Consider the following 20,948-nt stretch of genomic DNA (forward strand, 5'->3'; position numbering starts at 1 on the left):
AAGTGGGAGGGTGAAAAGCAGCTCAGAGCAACATGCATCTGAAAGGGAAGAAGGAACGAAGTCACTATTGTGGCTTAACATAGGAAATGTGCCAATACTGGTGCAGCACCCACGATAAACGTGGGAAGCGGTGGGGTCTCTTTACTGCAGGTATTTAAGCATAGGCAGGATGATGCTTTTCCAGGGATGCTTTAGTTGCAAAATGCAACGTGGAGCCTGAATTAAGCAGCGGATTGGCTTAGGAGATTTCAGAGGTCTCTGCCAACTTTGTGATTTTATGAAGTGGGATGAATGAGGGCAAAAGACAGCAAGGAAGTGGATGGCAGAAGGAAGGAGCTCTTGCAGGAGGAAGAGGGAGGGAGGGGGAAATGACAGAGTAAAGTGGAGGAAAACTGGCAGAGAATGGGAAAAAAGGGAGAAGGGGTAGCAGGCAAGAGGGTGTGGTTTGTGTGGTGGTGAAAGTGCAACACTGAGACCTGTGAGATCCGGATTCTAATCTCTACTTGGCCATGATGCTTCCTGGGTGATTTTGGGCCAGTCGCTACCTTTAGCACACCTTACCTCACAAGATGAAAAAAGGTGGCATATAAATTCAGTGTAACAATAAACTTGCTATGGTGGCAGAGGGTGAACTCAACCTCCATTATTTTGGTGGTCTTTCTCTTCCTCTGATAGATAATCTATTTGGAAGATAGTTTGAAGTTTCTTCTCAGCTACTTCATCCAACCTTGGACTGGCCAGCTATCCTTACTACTTACTTTTATTCCCAGATTGGGCAGAGAAGGTCTAAACCTTGGATTTCTATGCTTTTCTGATAAGCTATGAAGTTAATAAAAGATGACTTATGTGATCTTTTCCTGTACAAATGGAATGGGCTCTACTTGACCCAGAGTGGAATGGAAAGGGTTCTGGGGGGAAAGTTCACCGAAGCTGCAGGATTTCTGTGGAAGTGGAAGCTTTTGAAGTGTCACTTCCCTGGGAGAGGGTGGAGCCTTGCATGCAAATTCTTTGGGGAAAGCCTTTATTGTGAGTTCCTCGGCAACAAGGATTTGTCCCTTTTCTACCTTTCTCGAGATAGTATCATCATGCTATCTAGTTTTAAAGGACTGTTGTAAGAAGGACTATGAATGTGTGTGAACATTTTGAAGCAGTGTATCATTCCCAAGTAGTGATTTATTTTTGTTTGTTGTTTTAAACATCAGTGTCTGGTGGAGTCGTATGTATGAAGGGCCATCCTGGCTCTCGGGGCCTGTCCAGACCAGCAACTTGTTTCCAGCAGTGACCAGCCAAAAGCTTTCTACAGGCATTGATAGCTCCCAGCAACTGTACCTTGCTGTACACTGAAGCCCATGCAAATTATTCCCCTCCTTTCTCCATGAATATCGACAGACTTATGAAGGGCCATTTCACCTCATTTTTGTCAATGAAGGAGGATTGTTGGCTACAAGCAAGGAAGTGTGCTCTTTCCCAGGAATTAGCACTTCACACATGCGCCTATACATGTGTTGCATGCATAGGAAAATAATATGGGGCAGAGTATGTCAACAGTGCCTGCAAAATCACCCTGAGCCCTGGCCAGCAAATACTTCTCTAGTAGCTTTTCTGTTGCCGTTTGCCCTGTGGATCTCCATCCAGTTTTATTAGAGTTGTATTTCCTGTAGCTGAAAACATCTTGCCTTCCTGAGCTTGCTTTACATTCTATTTCCTTCTTTCTGCTGGTTTTATCAGTTCTTGGCAGATCTTTGCTTTGTGCAATTCTGTGCTTGTGATGCCACTGTGAATTTCCTTGAGGGGAAAATTATTCTTGCTTTTATGTAGCTCTGGGACCTGACATTTGGAGTTCAATGCAAATAAAGAAGGGGTCAGATCATACAACAACAGTTTTCACTAGGGAGTAGTGCTTGCAATATGTAGTGCTTCCCAGCAAAGTTGTACACAAGTGCTGGATATCCTCCCAATTAGCATGGCATAACAGGTCGTAGGCACACTGTATCTTCACCCAAGGGAATTTCCTGCTAGCTTCAGTAGTAAAGTATTCCAGTGATCATTTCATAATAATTAGCAAATTCTCCCATATAATAATTAAAAAGCAGTAAAAATGCAGCACAACAATTTTCTCAAGCTGTGTAAAGTTCTTTGAAGTAGCTAATACAAAATTACTATATCATAAAAGCAATGCATATCCCAGCTGAAGGCCTTTGACCATTGGTTTTCCACAGCCACTTAAGGTTCAATTATAGATCCTTCCTGGCACAATGGCCACTCAGCTTGTTTTAAAAAGCTGCAGTGTAGATCTTCCTCTCTTACTTCATGGTATGAATGTATGGCCACAAAAGAGATTGCTGCCAATTCGGTCTGTTCAAACAACAACAACTGGAGACCAATATAGCAGTATTCTCTGTATTCAGTTTCGTGGCATCCAAGTGATGCTGGTTGATTGAGTGTTCCCATTGTTGCATCTGTTGCAGCATTAAATTATAAGCAGCTACATGTATACTTTTTAAGTGCAGTGCTTGACAGGGTCTGAACTATGGGCTGATATCTTTTAATGTCCTTCTCTTGTCTTTTAGCTGAAGAATAGAGGGATGGCAAATTACTGCTTTGATTACAATCCTCCCAATGAACATGAAATAACAGGACACAGAGTCATATTATATCCATGTCATGGCATGGGACAAAATCAGGTAAGAATTCAATTTCACTGCTGTCAAGGGATCAAATATACTTTCCTTTTCATAGATTTAAAGTCCTGCAACCTCCCCTACTGTAACCCAGCAAACTGCAGCTCCTTTCAGATTGAAGTGTAGAGTACTGAATTAAACCTGGTCTTTAATTCCTAGAGCTTTATCCAGCTACAGAGGCTTCTCAGAGCTAGGCTGAGGAGCAGAGGTAGTCAAGATATGAGTATACACATGTATTGGGAGGGTGGGAATAGGGATCTTCTACCTGACTTGAGGATGCTAAACTTACGGTACTCATTGAGAGTCAAAGCACTTAGGAGAGCGTTGGCATTTTTCATACCCCTTGCTTAAGGGAGTCTTTTTGGCTCCTTTCCACTGCTAGTTACTCTGTAAACTAAATCCATGGCTTTCTTCCATTGTAACCCTCTTGACCAAACCGCACTTCCTTCTCCTCCTTGCCTCTTAATTATGAAATGCCCTCCCCAAAGATACTAATTTGGCACTTGTCCTCCTATCTCAGTCACCTTTCAAAAATTGCTTCATTTTCTTGAGCAAGGAAAAATATTAATGGCAAGGAAAAGTATTAATGCTGTACCCTTCGTTCTTTGCCTGCCTTTTGCTGAGGGTTTGTGTTCGTCTATCACATTTTTATTGGCATGGTTGTTTTAAAATGTGCATTTTGTCAGGTACACTCTTGTTTTGTATAATAAGCCATCTTGAAGACCTTCTGGTAAAAAAATGCATGTAAATATTTTAAATAAATGTTAAATTTTAAGCATGCTTCCCTGGACGTAAGCCCCACTGAATACAGTGGGATCTACTTGTGAGTACACATGTGCAGGATTGCTGGGGAAGTCGCTAGTCATCATTATTACTTCCTCCTGACTGGTTCCTTGAGTGGACCTCTTTCCTTTTCCTGTAAATGAGTCTGATTCTTTACATTATAGGCACATCACCACCTCGGCAGCATTTAGTGCCTGACGAAGGAATCACGTTGAACAAACTGTGATGGGGTTGCAATCCAGAAAGTGCTGATGAATTGTTAATTCTCAGCAGAACTTTTTTCACATTAGTCATGCTAGTTATCCATAAATGTAATTCATGGTATGAATCAAATCTTGGTTAGGACTTGTTTTTTATATTTGTGCTTTATGCTCTAAAATGCTCTTGGTCTCAAGTTGCACATGTATAATGGAAGTTCAGCAGAGATGTGTGCTTTTGGGGGTTTACAGTTCTTTGAATACACCTCCCTCAACGAGATACGTTACAATACACGACATCCTGAGGCCTGTGCAGCTGTGGAACCAGGAACTGACTACTTGACCATGCAGTTGTGTAAAGACAGTATTCAGAACATACCTGAAAATCAGAAATTTGTTCTGAGAGAGGTAAGGATGCTAACAGTTGCGGTAAAATGCAAACAAAAAGACTGAATTTCTGTGTGAATGGAGTAGCACCTCAGCCAACCAGGTTTTCTAATCAAACCAGGAGCCTTTGGCTATTGGTTGGTATAGAAATGAAATAAATATGTTGTTCCCTAGATTGTCAGAATGAGAGTTCCACTTGAACTCGGTGCTTCTTGGAGTGAATAATTCAGTACCAAGCACTCTCCAGCCTGTTTTTACCACCCTGTTTTCCCTCCACTCACTGAAATTGCTGCAAAGCTGCCTCTTTTTAATAAGAATGTTGTTTTCTGTATGGCATGAGAGCGTGGGCACTCAAAGCTTCAGGGTAGTATCCATCCATGCCCCAGCACTAGCAGTAATAAAATTTTGCACTAGTGTAAACCAATGTTTGCAACAGTGTGACTACCACTTCTGCAGCAATAGGAAATAGTAGAATTTTTTTTTCAGTTTTCTTAATGTATCAGACACTAGTTACACTGTTCAAACATTGGTTTATGCTAGTGCAAGATCATTAGCACTACAAGTGAGATGCACACAGTTCCCCTGTACTTCACAAACGTGCACGCAAAAGATCAGGATACATAATTGCAGCAAGGGGTTGATTTTCACAAGATAATGGAGGCGGTCTGTCTAGTGATGCAGCAACAATTATATAACTACTGAACTTATGGGTAATCTGAAAAATGTTTTCAGTTGGGATGAAGTTTAATGTTAGAGTGTGTCCTACTCTTCCTCTGCTTAATACTAAATTAATTGATCATATCAGATGGATTTTCATGAGGGAATGCAAGCAGCTGATGGATCCCTATAAAGTTTGCAGATTTATGGTTTTTCCCAGAACTTTCATACTGTTTATTTCTGAATTATAACATCAGTGATAAACATGGCTATAAGGGAGTTTTGTAAGACCTCCAATAATTTCTGCCCATTCTGTTGCCATTGACCAACAAAAACCACATCCAGATCTGTGAGTTTCAATAATAGCAACTCTGGGTGATAATGCTTTTATTGCCATTCACTTAGTGGTGACAGAGAAGCTTCCTTTAGCCAGACTGTGGCTGCCAAATCTTCTGAATCTGAACAAATAAATTGTTTAGATGGAATTGTTTTTCTTTTACCTTCCAGTCTTTTATCTTTCTCCTAGACCAATAAGAAGTTAAAACAACGGATTTTAGTATACATTTAATATACAGTGGTACCTTGGCTCACGAGCTTAATGTGTTCCACGACTCTGGTTGGGACCCAAATTGGTCATGAGCCAAGTCAAATTTCCCCATACGGTTCAATGTAAATAAGGTTAATCCATTGGCCGTAAATATTTTTTTACTCAGGGAAGGCAGGCGTGATCGCGGGCTTGCTTGGAAGGGGAGATGGGCACAATCGCGGGTGCATTCGCGGGGAGACGGGTGCAATCGCGGGTGCACTCGGGGGGGGAGACGGGCGCGCTCGGGGGCGCACTGGGGGGGGGAGAAGGTCGCAATCACAACCATCTCCCCCCGAGCACGATCGCAGCCATCTCCCCCCCCCCGCAATCGCGCAATCGCGCCCGTGCAGGGAAGACAGGCACGATTGTGATCATCACCCAATACGGAGTTTGTGACCTGAGGAAAAATTTTCCTGAAATTTCTGTTCGCAACCCGATTTGGTTGTGAACTGAGGCATACCACTGTACATAGAAGTGGACCCTCAAACTGAGCTTTGTCTTTGCCATAACTGACAATATATTCTGTGTCATCTTTGTAGGATGGAACATTCATCCATATGCAGACCCAGAAGTGCCTCCAAGCCGAATCGAATGCCTATGATGACACTCCAGCTCCTGTGCTACGACCATGCTCCAATTCAGAATACCAGAAATGGTTTTTCAAAGAAAGGAGCTGATAAAGAAATCCATTTTGTGGCTGATCAAGATAATCTTTGGAACTGAAGCAAGAAAATCTCCAACAATTGTTTATATGAAGAAGAGCTGTAATTCTCTCTTCCCTTTCTTCTTCCTGAGAATGCCAGCAGGCACTGATGTCTGCATTCAATAGTTGGATTTTCTGCAGAGGATATATGGCAGCTATATGACTTTTCCAAAAATTCTTTATTTCCCAGAATGCCATGTATTTTAACCTGTTAGGCGTAGGAGTGCCATATAAGTGGTTGCACTAATGTTGACAATTTACATATTTATTTTTTTATTAAAAATTCTGAAACGGTGCCTTCCTAAGAGATATTAAAATAAAAATATAGGAAAGGCCAAAGTTTGCTGTGAAATGTATGAATACAGTAGAGAAATTCATAATGACTTTTGTGTATATCTAACAGTTTAGAGAATAGGAAATTTGCACAAACACTTGTGAACTATACAGATAATCTACAGAAGTATACCAAAAAGATCAAATCATGCTCTTTAGTTGATATCAAAGTGAAATGGCTAATCATTTAGGATGTTTTTGAGGGAGAACATTATTAGCTTTTTAAAATAAAGCAGTAAATTATTGTAATCTTTATATAGCAGGCATACAGAACTAGTGTGTATTGGAAACTTATTTTTAAGAGTTTTGGTAAGCAGAAACGTTACTGCTGGAAAAATGAATTTGCACAAGGAGACTTGGTAAGGGGGAAATACCATGTTAAATTGCAGCCAAGTGTAACAGTCTATACACATTCAGAAGAGGGTAAATTGTATCAGAGAAGCATTTGATCCTTTTTCTGATCGTCACTGTCCCTCTGATTCCTTATCTCAACCCCACTGGTGTTCTGGATCTAACCTTACCTCAAACACAGGATTCTGACATTCTCTGGGTACAAAAGTAGCTGCTGGGTGTGGTGGAATAAGAGAGGGTTGGAGCAATTTTCTTTCTTCCTGTCCATTCTTCATTGTGAGTAATCCCCTTCTGGAGGTGCTTTGCAATGGAGAAGGGATGTGAAGGATTTGTTTCACATGACTGTAGTATGTCCAGTTTATCTTGAATAGTCAAGGGAAAAATCATTTAGTTAATTTTTAAAGTAATTACTTTAAAATACACAAAAATGATAGGATATTGATTTAAAAAACTGTTCATACAAAACTACCTCAAACACAAGCTGGGGATAAAACTCAGCATAGTCTTATTACAACATGCCCTGAAAATATGAGAATTTTCAGAATGAAAAACAAGTGTGTTAATATGGAAGTGACTTAGCATGTTCACCAAAGTAATACAAAATAAGATCAGATGATCACATATTAACATGACGTTTAGTATACAGGAATATACATTCCCAATAAAATTATGTGGCCAGTTTTTATCTTGGGTATTTTAGCATGGGAAAAGTATTCATACCTGGTTTGCACATTACACTGACCCATGGTTGGTAACCCTGCCCATGGTTTGTCTGGCAAAGAACATGGAGTTTGTTTTCACAGCTCCTGAGTTGTTCCCTTCCTAGTTCACCTATTTCCTTTTTGTATATCTCTGTAGCACTCTACTACTCACTTTTCCCCACTTTGTCCACCATGTCTGAAGTTTAGTGAAGCAATCCATAAACAAACCACAGTTCTGGGTTTTCATGTAATGACAACTCATGGTTTAAACAAACCAGAGTTCACAACCCAGGAACCAAGCCATATTTTGGGTTGTTCATCATGAACAACCCATGGTTTGCTAATATGGCTATATTGACACATTGTGACAACCCAGAACTTTACAAGCTATGGGTTAAAATTCCCCTTTTGTTAGCATTGGGTGTGAATCAATTAGCTCTCCACTGCTTGGCATATCCATAGAAAGGAATTTTTCTATAACTTGGGCCGTTCATTTACCACAGAGGTAGACAGAAGGCAGACTGGGATTGATATACTGGTAGATTTCAGTGTTTTGCAAAAATGCCTTCAAATTATTTGGCAACTGTTTGATTCCCATTTGTTTGACAATAGTACCAAAAAGGCTCAGCCACACCCTAAACTACACTGCTGAGATTAAGATTAAACTTAGATAACCAGCAATGGATTACTGCATAACAGAACCAGAGCTTCATTCAGCCTGGGCTCAGAAATCCTGATTTTGCCTATGTGTCTCTTGCCTTAGGCTCCAGGTGTTGGCTATTAGGCTTGAAGTCAAACAAAAATCCTGCCAGCTGGAAGCCTTGCCCAATCTTAATGAGCTGCATGTGTGTTTTGAGTAAATGTATAGACAGTCACTGACCTCTTCCTTATCTGCACAAAGAAACGGAGTGTGATTTGGGGTAAGGAACAGTGCACAGCAGCATCTAACTTTCTTCCTTCCCAGGCAATTTCCTTTCCTACACTTTTGTTATTTGACCAGCAGTCACAAAGCCTCCTTTCAGGTGCTTTTCCCTTCAGTGGAACAGGCATTGAAGTGGGGGGTGTGTTCATGTGTTGCAGCTTAAAGTTAATATGAAACCTTACTTGTAAAATACTTACTCAGCCTTAATCCATCTCAAGACTAACAGAAATGCCCGCCTTGTCCATTTGCACAGGTGTGTGCAGCTGGACAACTTGTCCACTTGAGGCAGTGTGGTGTAGAAACCACATTTTCCAGGCTAAACAAATACAACATTCCTCTTGCAATTTTCGGTGTAGGGATAGGGCTGGAAATGCTGTATAGCATTCACCATGGGACACGTAGCTGGTAAATCAGGAATGCATATTCTCCCCCCTCCCCACCCACAATCCCTATCTTCCCCAGAATTAATTCTCTCTCCTCCTCTGCTACAGTTAAGCAGTTCATTATCAGCATAGTCAACTCTAGTTAAGGCTAGCAAGGATTTCCCTTAAAGCTGGAGCCGAAGCCATGAGTTGAGGTGGACTTTAGATCAGGCATGGGCAAACCTCTAGCTGCAGTCCATGAAGGCACTTGAAAAAGAAAACCCTAAAAAGACCAGTTTGCTGCAAATTCCAGCAGCAATTCAGCCTTATAGAGCGCTCCAATGCTTAAACGTAGTTTGTATCCAAGCTACATTTCACCCTTTTGGCAGTCCAGGCTGCACAGTGGGCCAAATTTATTATGCAAAGCAGTTAATTCTGGCCATTTCAGCACTCCGCAGCCTCTGCATGCCTATTTTGTACAATTTTAAAAACATTTTTCTAGGGGGCAGTGTTGGCAGTTGCAAGGGGTACATAGCTGCTATTATTACTAGCTTTAAAAATTAGCTTCTGTAGCCAGGCTTACATTTTCCTCAGTCCAGAATATTTCTTGGCCAATTTGCAAGAAGGGGGTCCGCATTTTAGCATACATTCAAAAAGCACGGGTAACATGGAATGCATCCTTATACTCAACACAGGGTGGATGGCATCTGAAACTATGAGAATGCACTTCTGGTGCCATCCTCAGAAACCCAAGAATAGGATGAGTTGGTAAAATCTTAGTTCATTGATGTCAATTTTCTTTCAGTGCCTTTGTCACTTTTGAGACAAAATCAGGCATGGTACTGTCCCATACAGTGCTCAATTGATGGGCATATGTGCAGGAAAACCATGAAATTCAAAGCCGCTGCTTTCCAAGTGCCTTAAAGTGTATGCTTTCTTACTCTGATATTATTTGGGGGTTTTTTTCCTCCTTATCTGTTGTTCTTGTTATGCAACTGCTAACACAATGGCAGAGTATGATTAGTATTGTTTAATAATTTTATAAAGCATGTTTTCTTTTTTTGTAGCACTTAAATGTGTATGTTCTTGCAGGCTTGTGGACAATCATATACATGGAAGGGTTTGTGCAAGAATCTTAATGTAATGGATACAAAAGCCAATAAAACGTTTGTTGATTTATAGTTCAACATTTCCTTTTAATGCTTAAAAAATACTCTAATCTCTTACAAGACATATTTGCAATAGCTAGGGTGCTAGAAGTAAAATGAGAAATGTTATCTTGCTTGCCAGTTTCCTTTTCCTGATAATACAACTCTCTTCTCTGTTTGCAAGGTTTACGTTCCTATTGAATCCAGTGCTGGAGTAAATTACACTCCTTCCACTTAAAGTACCAGATAATTTATTATTCTATCCTATTTGCATTTAGATAACCACAGGATTTTGACCCATTAAATCTTAGGAACCTCTAAAGACAAACACGGCAAGTCATTATAGTGAATTTGGAATTGGTAAATAGACATTTATAGAACCTTTAAAATGTTTTACTTGTAGGGAAATAGCTTTGTTACTGTGTACACCCATTTGGACAAAACTATAGGCCAAAAGTACAATGTCAGTATCAGTGACAGAGGAACAGAACAAAACTGAGCATTGCTTCTTAATCACATGTATGTCCTCCCCCCTGCCCCCCCCCCCGGTCCCTATAGCTACTTAAAGCAGCAATCAGGTAGGTGGCTATTGGACAAACAACTCACTGTAGAGCTTTCTCCAAAGGAAGATAGACCTGGCACTTGGACTAGTATTTTTCAGAGGCAAGCTCCAACACTCTTGAGCTCTTGTGGGGTGCATGGGTCATTTCTTTAAATACTGTTTGTAACTACCACTTTTTTCCCTACTCCAGCATTGTGGATTAACATATTGCATGTATGTTTGAGTTCTTTCTATTCATTTTATTACATTGGGATAATTTGTTAGCAGCCCTGGATGCCAGTAATGTTTTTTGAATGTACCATAAAAATACATTCTATAAAGGCCAGTGAGTATGTCAAAGGGAATACCTGTAACCCACAGATTGTTTTTTCCTCTGAGTGCAAACTTCATCTCCCTTAAGTGTGGAGACAAACGCCATTTACTTTCTGAAGTAAATGTCAGACAGTAAAAGTATATTCAGAAGTCATTATAAGTTAGGGTTAATGTTGACCTTTATGACTCGACTGTCCAGGGGAGCTGGGAGAATTTATATCCCTTCTGCATAATTTGCATGCTATTTCGTTATGCTACACGATAAAAAGGGAGTCATTGTTGATTGAACCAGCCCTTCTGTTTCTTGGTATTTGCCATTGTCTCTGACTTAGGGCAACGCTATGAATGAAAGCCCTTCAAAATATGGGCCATTGTAGCGATATGCAAATTGAATAACTAAATAAATAAATATCCCATTCTTGACAATCCTGCTCAGCGCTTGTAAATTCAAGGCTGAGGCCTTGTTTATGGAGCCAAGCTCATATTTGGACTTCCTTTTCTTTTGCCTTCCACTTTTCCTGGCATGATGGTCTTCTCCAGCAGGTGTTGCCTTCTCATGATGTGCTTGGAGTACAACGACTTTTGTTTTATCATTCTTGCTTCCAAGGAAAAGTCTGGCTTGATTTGATCTAGGATCCACTTGTTTGTCTTTTTTTCTTGGCCCGGGACATTTGCAAGGCACCTTGTTTCAAATGCATCCATTTTCTTCCTGTCAGCTTCCTCCACTTTCCAGCTTTCACAACCACACACAGTGATTGGGAATACAATAGTGTGATCTTGGCCTTGGTCCCCAGTGAAACATCCTTACACTTAATGATCTTGCTGCCCTTCCAAGTCTTGTTTGAATTTCTTGGCTACAGTTTCCATTTGAGTTGATGACTGGAGCCAAGCTATGTAAAACCTTTCACAATTTCAATTTTTTCACTGTTGACAGTAAAGATCTGTGATTTTTCTAAAGGCATGATTCTTGTTTTCTTAATATGCAGTCCTGTTTTTGCACTTTATCAGGAATCTTTTCATGGTGGCTTCCTGCCAGTAGTATATCATCTGCCTATCTTAAATAATTGATGTTTCTTCCATGAATTGCCACTCCTTCCTCTGATTCTAATCCAGCTTTTCTTATTATATGTTCTGTGTACAGATTGAACAGATACAGAGATAAAATACACCTTTGTCTGCACCTCTGTCTATAGGAAACCCTTCTGTTTTTCCATATTCTGTTTTAACTGTAGCTTCTCGTCCATAATGATGGTTATACATGTTGGGAAAATTTGAATAAATCCTGGCAGAAAAACGTTGCTTATATGTGCCTTTGTGTTATAAAATCAAACAAACCTGCACTCTTTCTCAAAAGCACCATCTTTCCAAGCCAAGTCACTGTTTAATTTTGCTGTTTCTTTAAGAAAATGGCATTCCTTCCCCCTCCCCTCTCTCGCTCTTCTTCTCCCCTCTAGCTATAAGCAGAGAGCAGACAGGAAGAATTTAGTTTTCCTTTCAGTCAAATACACAATCTGCCCTATAATGTTGCTGCATAATCCCTGCAGCAATTCACAGTTTACCAAGAAGTATTTAGTTAGCTAGCCCAGAGCACTTCCTGTGCTATACCCAATCAGAAAGGTGCAGATTCATTTCTCAGGGTCAGAGCTTTTCCAATAACAGAATGTAACAGATGAGCTTATAATTTCATGAATGGTTCCTCAGTAGCTTGAGTTCACATGTATAAGCAGACCCGAAGATTGGTTTAAGTTTCTGGAATTTACTCAATTGAAATGTCAATACACTGCAATTGGAAATATTGTGATTTTATTGTCACTAAGGCTGATTTTCCTTATTTGTTCTGAATATGATGACCTCAGATTTTAATGGTAATGTCTGTATTCTGTTATTAATTGCTCTGTGCCTGTGTACATGACCGGGAGATTATAAATGCTCTGTACTTGTACTGAAGCCTCACAGTTGAGTTTACTTCTGCCCAGTAGTGCATTATCGTTAGTTGACTGCAGGAGTCCTGAGGCTCTGGACAATAAAGCAGCAAAGGTTCAAACATTTGATCTTTCCCATGAACCCGAGTTTTTATTTCCTCCTCACAAAATGAAAACCGAGATTCTGTCACACATCAGGACAAACAAGTGTAGAGGCAGCCCCGTTTCATTCAGTACGATGCATCAGTTCTCATGAACCACACAAAGGCTTTGCTGTAGCCTGCAAGGCACAGACCGATCTTCCGAAATTCTTCGCTGCACTCCGGTAGCCAATGTATATTTGTGATATGATCTCGAGTGCCTCTTCAGAATCCAGCTTGAATGTCAGGCACGGCCCTCTCCATATAGGGTGACATTCTTGGTTGCAACACTCGGAGCATTACTTTTCCTGCATAGGAAATTAATCCAATGGTCCTATGACTGATGCCCCAAATGTGTATTAACTCTTCCCAGCCTGTGAGCCATTGTTTGGTTTTCCATATCCGTTGGCATATTCTTGTTCGGATTTAGACTGATTCAGTCCCTGCAGCTTGAAATAGCCCCTTTGTGGCCCATCTACTCTTCACGCTTTATTCCTTGCAAGTGCTGCCCAAGCAGTTTTCACTTTACTTTTTAATATTTCAGGTTCTTCTTCATAGGATTCCTCTTCAATAAAGCCTCCACCCATTTCACTCTGTCCTTCCCGGCTTCCACTTCCTTGTGTGATGTTTGAATTGTTTCTGTCATGTCATTCAACATTGTTCTGGGTATCGGTGCTTCTTGAACTGAATGCCCGCCATTATTCTGAGGAAAATAGACGCTTTGTTATCACAAAGGTCTCACTGGGGCAGAAAATGTATTGGTGCTCACTGCTGCACTTCCCCTAGTCAAGGACAAAGTAAATAGAATTTGTTGCCGGTCAGACTGCATTGCCAATTCTCTACTTTTGCTAGCCATTCACTTACATGGTGGAAAGCAGTGCTTTTTTTGTCATAGAATGGCACTTTTTTCGGCAGATTTTCCAAGTTTTAAAAGTAACTTTTGAAAATTTGATGTTTGGTCCACGTGGTTTTGGATTTGAATCACCCTGTTGAGCCTAGCAGGTCGGCGACAAAATCATTAAAACAGTGGGGCCGCTTGTGTGTCGAGTCCAATGCATACGTACTTTGTACTGGTTGTGATGGCGCTGCTCGGCTTGTGATGGGTCGTGTGGTTGCGCACTGAGTGCTTACTGCGGGCAGCAACCGTTATGTTTCGTTACACAACTGACGTGTGTGGGTGTGTGTACAGTGATTGACTACGTGCGAGAGGTAAATAATTTCATGCGTTCCGGCACCATTTTTCTTGCAAAAAAAGCACTGGCGGAAAGTAATGGCTTATTCACAGGGCCTGTACCGTGAGGCTTATAGACTTCATCCTGGTCATCTCGGTTTCTTGCAGGCTGGCTGCAGAGATTGGTTTGTCCACAATAGCGCTGCAAATTGTGTTTGATTTTTTCCTGTACGATCTAGAGTGAAGCATTACTAATGAAGGTTTCAATTTTAAAATGTAAATCTGTGAAGGCAGAAAAATACAGGCCAAAGAATAGACCTTAGAAACGAAATGATAGATACATTTTTTTAACTTGGCGTGTATTGATCCTTTGTCTTCCTATCTTATCAATAAGGGAAAGAATGTGAGTGTATCATCTTGAAATTTCCCACCCAAACTAGAAAATATGAATATTTTCTCTTATATTAGGTACTGCATAAAGGTTATTCAGATGCTTTTATATAATATGTGAATATTCATATGGCTATATACCAGAAGAACTTTTTGGACAACAGAGGGGAACTATTTCTAGTATGGAGTAAGCAAGATTTTACCAGCTATTAATAAACTAATCACCTTTATATTCAGTCTGATTGCCACACCCCTTTAAACAATTCAAAAGCACCCATTAAGTCATTGCATGAAATGTTTTTTCCTGTGATTTGCTCAGTGTAACATGAGGTGTTGAGCAGTGTCCCAATACCCTTGCACGTTATCCAGAAAATAAGTAAAGACCATGTGTTTTGCTGCAGTTCCAACAATTGCGATGGTTTACTCCATACAGTTAAGTTCAGTTTATATGAAGTCAGCTATCACTGGTGCAGGGTTTAAAAGGCATTATTTTACAGTGGCTGCAATTAATATTTTCACTATATTGTATTCTGGTCATTGCCAAGTTCCTCCCGGGAAAAAAATCCTAAATATCAATTCAGTTTTTATTCATTATTTATTTATTTATTTATTAAACTTGTGTTCTGCACTAATAGTCCCATAGGACTCCCCAGGTGGATTTATCTTGATGTAGTGATAGATGAATAGGAAGACGATCTAAAAAATTAAGTGATTTGGAGCCTGTGTTTTTGTCTTCTGTTGGGAGTCTCTTTGAGTAACGTTCTGCTCATTGCGTGTTCCCACTGGCCATCTTTTGCCATCCGCACTTTCCTCTTGCATGTCCTGAAACTTTCCAGAAGCTGGTGGGGGGCACACTGGAATAGTTGGGGAAGGGGGAAGCAATGAAAGACCGCTCCCTGTGTGCTGCAGTCGCAGCCTCCACCAGATTACGAACCCATTACTGAAGGAAGAGAGCACTTCCATGGCTCAGGATCCAAGGCCATCTTCCAAAAACTGTTCTAAGAGGAGAGCATAAACATTGCAGTTTTTAATTGTGTTCCGATAGCACCACATTTCCTACTAATACTGAAAATACTGAAAGAACCTAGGCCTAGAAAGAAGGGCCACAGCTTTACATGCCAAAAGTTCCAGGTTCAACATGCATACCAAATCCAGGCTTCCACGGGGAAGGAAGGAAAAATGATACCCTTCTCTTTCCTACATACTAAGCAGGCCTTCCTCAAAGTATAGCGACATGGTTGGAGGATGTGTTCCATGAGGTTACAATCTTTTATCTCCATCCACATTTGAACTACTATTTTGGGAGGTGTCACAACAAGGGAGGAGGGGAAAAAAGACATATTCTGCCCTTTCCACATTGAGAACCTTCCACACTAGTCCTGCTGTGGAACAAGAATGCACTTTAATTCAGAGTAGAGAATACAAATCTTTTCAGGAGTTTCTTGGAAGTCCCTATTTGTTAATATATAATGGCCAGTTCTTGATGTTCCATTTTTGATGCACTCTAGCAGGACACTTTCTCATCCAGTAAAGGAAATTAGGGAGAAATAGGGTGACTTTTACAGCTCTGATGATCAGAATATTCAGGTTTTCTGAGCTTATAATTTCTTGACCTTTACAGAGTTTCTTTAATACTTCGTTGGTCCTCCTCTCTGTCCATGAAAGTTGTAATATCCACTGACAATTGTGCAATTTAAATCCTTCTTTTTCTTTTACATTGTACTCTGTGTTAAAATCTATGATTCCATGCCATGCATTAGAACTGAAAACACCATACAATGCACTTCCTCAAGGCAAACTTTAAGTTGTAGTCACATACTGCCTTTTTCTTTTAAAAAGGCTACACTGCTACCATTTCCCCGAAAATAAGTCCCAACTGGAGAATAAGCCCTAGCATGATTTTTCAGGATAGCCATACCCCAAAAATAAGCCCCAGTTAAGATCATCAGCCGGACAGACACATTTAGCACGTCCGTTGCAACACAATTCAGAGTTTGGAGAGTTGTGACGATGTTCCAGAAGATGACATGACAATATTTGAATAAATGTAGATTTTTGTACATGAATAAATGAAGATCGTTGTATGTGAAAAAAGAAGACATCACCTGAAAATAAGCCCTAATGTGTCTTTTGGAGCAAAAATTAATATAAGACCTGGCCTCATTTTCAGGGAAACATGGTAGGATGCACATATGGATCCAATGTGAAAACTACAAGGGTGCGAGGCTGAAGAAGGAAATGGAGCTCAGAACTGACAGAGCATCACTTGCTTCAACCATTCAGCATATAATATCCGTCACAAGAGGCTGCCTGGTGCAATGGGTGAAGGTGTTCGCAGGCAGGTGCATCTCTCTGTCCACTGGGATCGTAAGGAGGCTGCGTTTTATCAAGACAGCTGCTCCCTCGCGGTGCACCGTGTCAGAGCTTCTCAGTGCCAGGACTCATGACGGAGAGCAACAGGCCACGGAAGCCGGGAAGACAATCAGCTGGAGAATATTAGTTGGGTACCAAAGAACGGCATCTGTGGCTGAAATGTGCCTATGGGAAGAACCACCCGTCTGGTTGTTTTTCCTGCTGAAAATGCCACACCTGCACAAAAGGATCCACATATCAAGCAGCATTTGTGGCATAAATAGTGGCTTTTTCAGTGATTACCAGGTAATCTTTTTCTTTTAACATCAGTTCCAATCAAAGCAGCAGTGAGAATATTTCACACAGGGATGAATCGGTAGTTCTTCGTGTCTGAGATCAAGAAACATGGGATAGCAAAAGCCTGATGAGCATTGTGAGGGGAGCATGGGATAGGGAGTAAATAACTCCATGAGCATGTGTGTAAGGGACATGACAACTAGGATTGGAAGGGAGAAGGAAAACAAGCAGCTCCAGACACCACTTCTAAAAGTTACATTTCGAGATGCATGTACCTTAAAATTAGGAGATGTTGCTCTTACTGCTCCCACAGGTTGACTCTGGCTCTCCCCACACGCCCCACAACGATCTTGGTACTCCATCTGAGAGATATATGGGCCAGTAAATTGCAGTTGGACCGAGCATTTATAAATTCATCATCATAATGATGAACTCCGATAATCATTTCAGTTTTCCAACTGCCAGTCCTTATACAGGTTAATTGATACCACATGAGAAGTATCAGCAGGCTTGGGTGGGGGGGAAATAATTTCAGGAAAGAAGGAAATCCAAAAGAGCCTAGCCAGGACAACCATTCAGAACAGCTGGCTGGGCTATGCTGGACGCTTCAGGGCTTTTTCTTCCAAAACAAATGTAGGATTGTGCCCTTCGATGCCACAACCTGCCTGTACACAAACGTACTTGCCCAGCAGCAGGGAGTTCCAGAGCCTGGGAGCACCTGCCAGGAAGGTCTCCTCTCGCCCCTCCACCAAACGAACCTCTGGGGCACGGTGACCAAGGGAAGGCCCTCCTTTTAGGCCAGTATGTGTGGGAGAAGGCAGTGCTTTAGTTGAGAACACAGGAGAAGCCATGCTGGATCTGACCAAAGGTCCGTCATGGCCAGCACCACACATGGTGGCAGAGCAGCTGCCCACAGCATCCTTCAAGCAAGGCCTCCTCCTGCCCAAGCTCCTCAGCGCCTGGTGCAGGCAGGCAGGCCACCTCTGGCAGAGAAGGCAGCACACAGCCGGCAAGGTTAGAGGCTGCTGGTTGCCTCCTTTGGCATGAATCCGCCCATTCCCTTTTAAAAGCCTTCCAGGTTGGCAGCCACCGCCACTTCCCATGGCAGCAAAGTTCATAGCAAGCACTTCCCTTAATCTGTCCTAAGCCTTCAGCTTCATGGGAAGATCCCAGGTTTGAGTGTTACGGGGACGGACAAAAATGTCTCTCCCTCTATTTTCTCCAAGCCGTGCATTATTTTAAACACTGCTTTCATGTCTCCCCTTACTTGCCTTTTCTCTAAACTGAACAGTCCCAATTTTCATAGGCATTCCTTATGGGGAAGCTGCTCCAGTCCCCCAAACCGTTTTGTTGCCCTTCTCCATACTTTTTCCAATTGAATAATGTCCTTTTTCAGGTAAGGTAACTAGAACTGAACAATATTCCAAGTGCAGTTGTACCAAAGATAAGGAAAGTAAGAGTTTGGCCATTCTAGTTTCTAATCCATTCCTAATTGTGCCTAGGATGGAGCTTGCCTTCTGCACAGCAGCTGAGCCCTGGGCCGACATTCTCACTGAGCTGTCCACCACCACCCCAAGATTCCTTTCTTGCTCAGTCACTGCCAGTTCTGATCCCATCAGTGTACAGGCGGTCCCCAGTTACAAGCAAGTTTTATTCCTGAGAAAATGGAAATGGACCCTCATGAAAGTGGAAAAACCGCAAATATCTCCAGGCCACCTTCGTGTTGAAATTCACCCGTGCCTTCCCTTTGTAGCGAGGACGTGCTGGAGAGATTTTCCTCTCCGGAGGGCAGGGCAGTAAGGTGTGCTTTGGAGGTCTCCCTCTCTCCCTTTTCACATCCTCTCTCTCTGTGCTGATGCCAATTTTCTGCAGTAGCTTTTTAAAATTAATAGACTATGGCAGTTTGTTCATAAGTTTGGGTTGTTTGTAACTTATGTTCTTAACTCAGGGACTGCCTGGATTCTTGAAGTTAGCATTTTTTGCCCCAGCAGGCATCACTCCACGCTTGCTTTTGTTGACCTGCATTTGCCATTTTGATGCCCATTCTCCCAGCTTGGAAAAATCCCTTTGGAGCAGCTCACAATCCTTTTTGGTTTTAACTAGCCTAACAAGTTTGCTGTCATCAGCAAAGTCAGCCACCTAACTACTTCCAGATTGATTATGAATAGGTTGAAAAGGATTCATCCCGATACAGAGCCCTGTGGGACTCTAATTTCTCCCACTGGAGAGATGAATTGCCATTTATTCCCACCCTCTGTCTTCTGTTCTTTAACCAGTTTGTGATCCATAAGAGGACTTCCCCTTTAATTCCATAACTGCTTAGCCTGCTCAGGAGCCTTGGGTGAGGGACTTCATCAAAAGCCTCAAAAGCCCAAATAAAGAACATCTACTATATTCTTACTGACACTCTGAAAGAACTGCAATTGGTTAGTGAGACAAGACTTCCTCTTGCAGAAGTCATGCTGGTTATTTTGAGCAGGGCTTGCCCCTCTAGGCTAGTCCCAAGCCATTGCTGGGAAAATTCAGATAAATCCTGGTAGGAAAAGGTTGCTTTTATGTGCCTTTGCCTTTCAAAATCAAATCTGCTCCCCTTTCTCAAAATGCAGCAGAATTCTGAGCCAGGTTACTGTTTACCATTTGCTGTTACTTTAGTTAGTTGGAACTCGCCTGAGAAGCTGCCATGACTATTGTTTTTGCTGATCAGTAAGAGCTGATAAGGCTGTCAGATTAACAGCATTGTTGTTGTTGTTAGTCGGGAAGTCGTGTCTGAGCCATCAAGACCCCATGGGCAACATTCCTCCAGGCCTTCCTGTCCTCCACCATCCGTCCCCGGAGTCCACTCAAGCTCACACCAACTGCTTGAGTGACTCGATCCAGCCACCTCATCCTCTGCCATCCCCTTCTTCTTTTGCCATCTATTGTCCCCAGCATTAGGCTCTTCTCCAGGGAGTCCTTCCTTCTCATTAGGTGTCCAAAGTATTTGAGTTTCATCTTCAGGATCTGGCCTTCTAAAGAGCAGTCAGGGTTGATCTCCTCTAGGACTGACCGGTTTGATTGCCTCACAGGAGTCTCCTCCAGCACCACAATTCAAAGGTCTCAATCCTTTTGCACTCAGCCTTCCTTATGGTCCAGCTTTCACAGCCATACATTGCCACTGGGAAAACCATAGCCTTGACTATACGCACTTTTGTCGGCAGGGTGATGTCTCTGCTTTTTAGTATGCTGTCTAGGTTTGCCATTGCTTTCCTCCCCAGGAGCAAGCATCTTTTAATTTCTTGGCTGCAGTCCCTGTCTCTGGTGATCCTGGAGCCCAGGAAAATAAAATCTGTCACTACCTCCATTTCTTCCCCATCTATTTGCCAGGAAGTGAGAGGACCGGATGCCATGATCTTAGTTTTCTTAATGTTGAGTGTCAAGCCAACTTTTGCGCTCTCTCCTTCACCCACATCAAGAGGTTAACAGCACTAACAGCATTGCAACCAACCTAATTAGCATGCCGAAGCTCACAGTACAGGCTGGCAATGACTCCTGATGGTTATATCAATCCCCTGCAGTCAAATGCCATTGTATTGCGGCCCCTGTGCAGACCTCTCACCTCTTCTGTGTTCACTTTATTTTGTCATCAACTGCCCAGCTGCTGGGCCCATGAGACCCAGAATCTATCAAACACTCTGTGTATGCTCTAAAATCTTGTAGTTGGTGGTGAGAACTACTACCAGGTAGCATGCTGTTGTAAGTAACTGCAGGGGTCCTGGGTGATCTTTCAAGCCAGGGCGGCTTGTTTTATATTGTATGTTTTATATCATATATTTGTATTTTAATGTATATATTTTAAAATGTTATTTTAATTTATTGTTGTAAGCCGCCCCGAGGCTTTGGCGAATGGGGCGGCATAAAAATGTTTTAATAAATAAAAAAATAAAAGGCGAAAGTGTCCTTTCCTGACTGAACCTGGGTATCCTGTCTCGCAACTGCCCCAACACCATAGAGT

General features: G+C 41.8%; 1 protein-coding gene across 1 annotated transcript in view; it reads left to right on the forward strand.

Annotated features, from left to right (window-relative positions):
* Positions 1-9,844, forward strand: part of GALNT12 (polypeptide N-acetylgalactosaminyltransferase 12) — a 40,511-nt gene extending 30,667 nt beyond the window's left edge. The window contains exons 9-11 of the mRNA XM_044442819.1: positions 2,571-2,684; positions 3,914-4,069; positions 5,831-9,844. Coding sequence (XP_044298754.1) covers positions 2,571-2,684; positions 3,914-4,069; positions 5,831-5,968 — 408 coding nt within the window. The 3' untranslated portion in view covers positions 5,969-9,844. The remainder of the gene's footprint in view (positions 1-2,570; positions 2,685-3,913; positions 4,070-5,830) is intronic.
* Positions 9,845-20,948: the final 11,104 nt, after the last annotated feature.

Source organism: Varanus komodoensis, unplaced genomic scaffold (genome assembly GCF_004798865.1).
Source record: "Varanus komodoensis strain SLA01 unplaced genomic scaffold, ASM479886v1 scaffold40, whole genome shotgun sequence".
In the NCBI taxonomy this organism is placed as follows: Eukaryota; Metazoa; Chordata; class Lepidosauria; order Squamata; family Varanidae; genus Varanus; species Varanus komodoensis.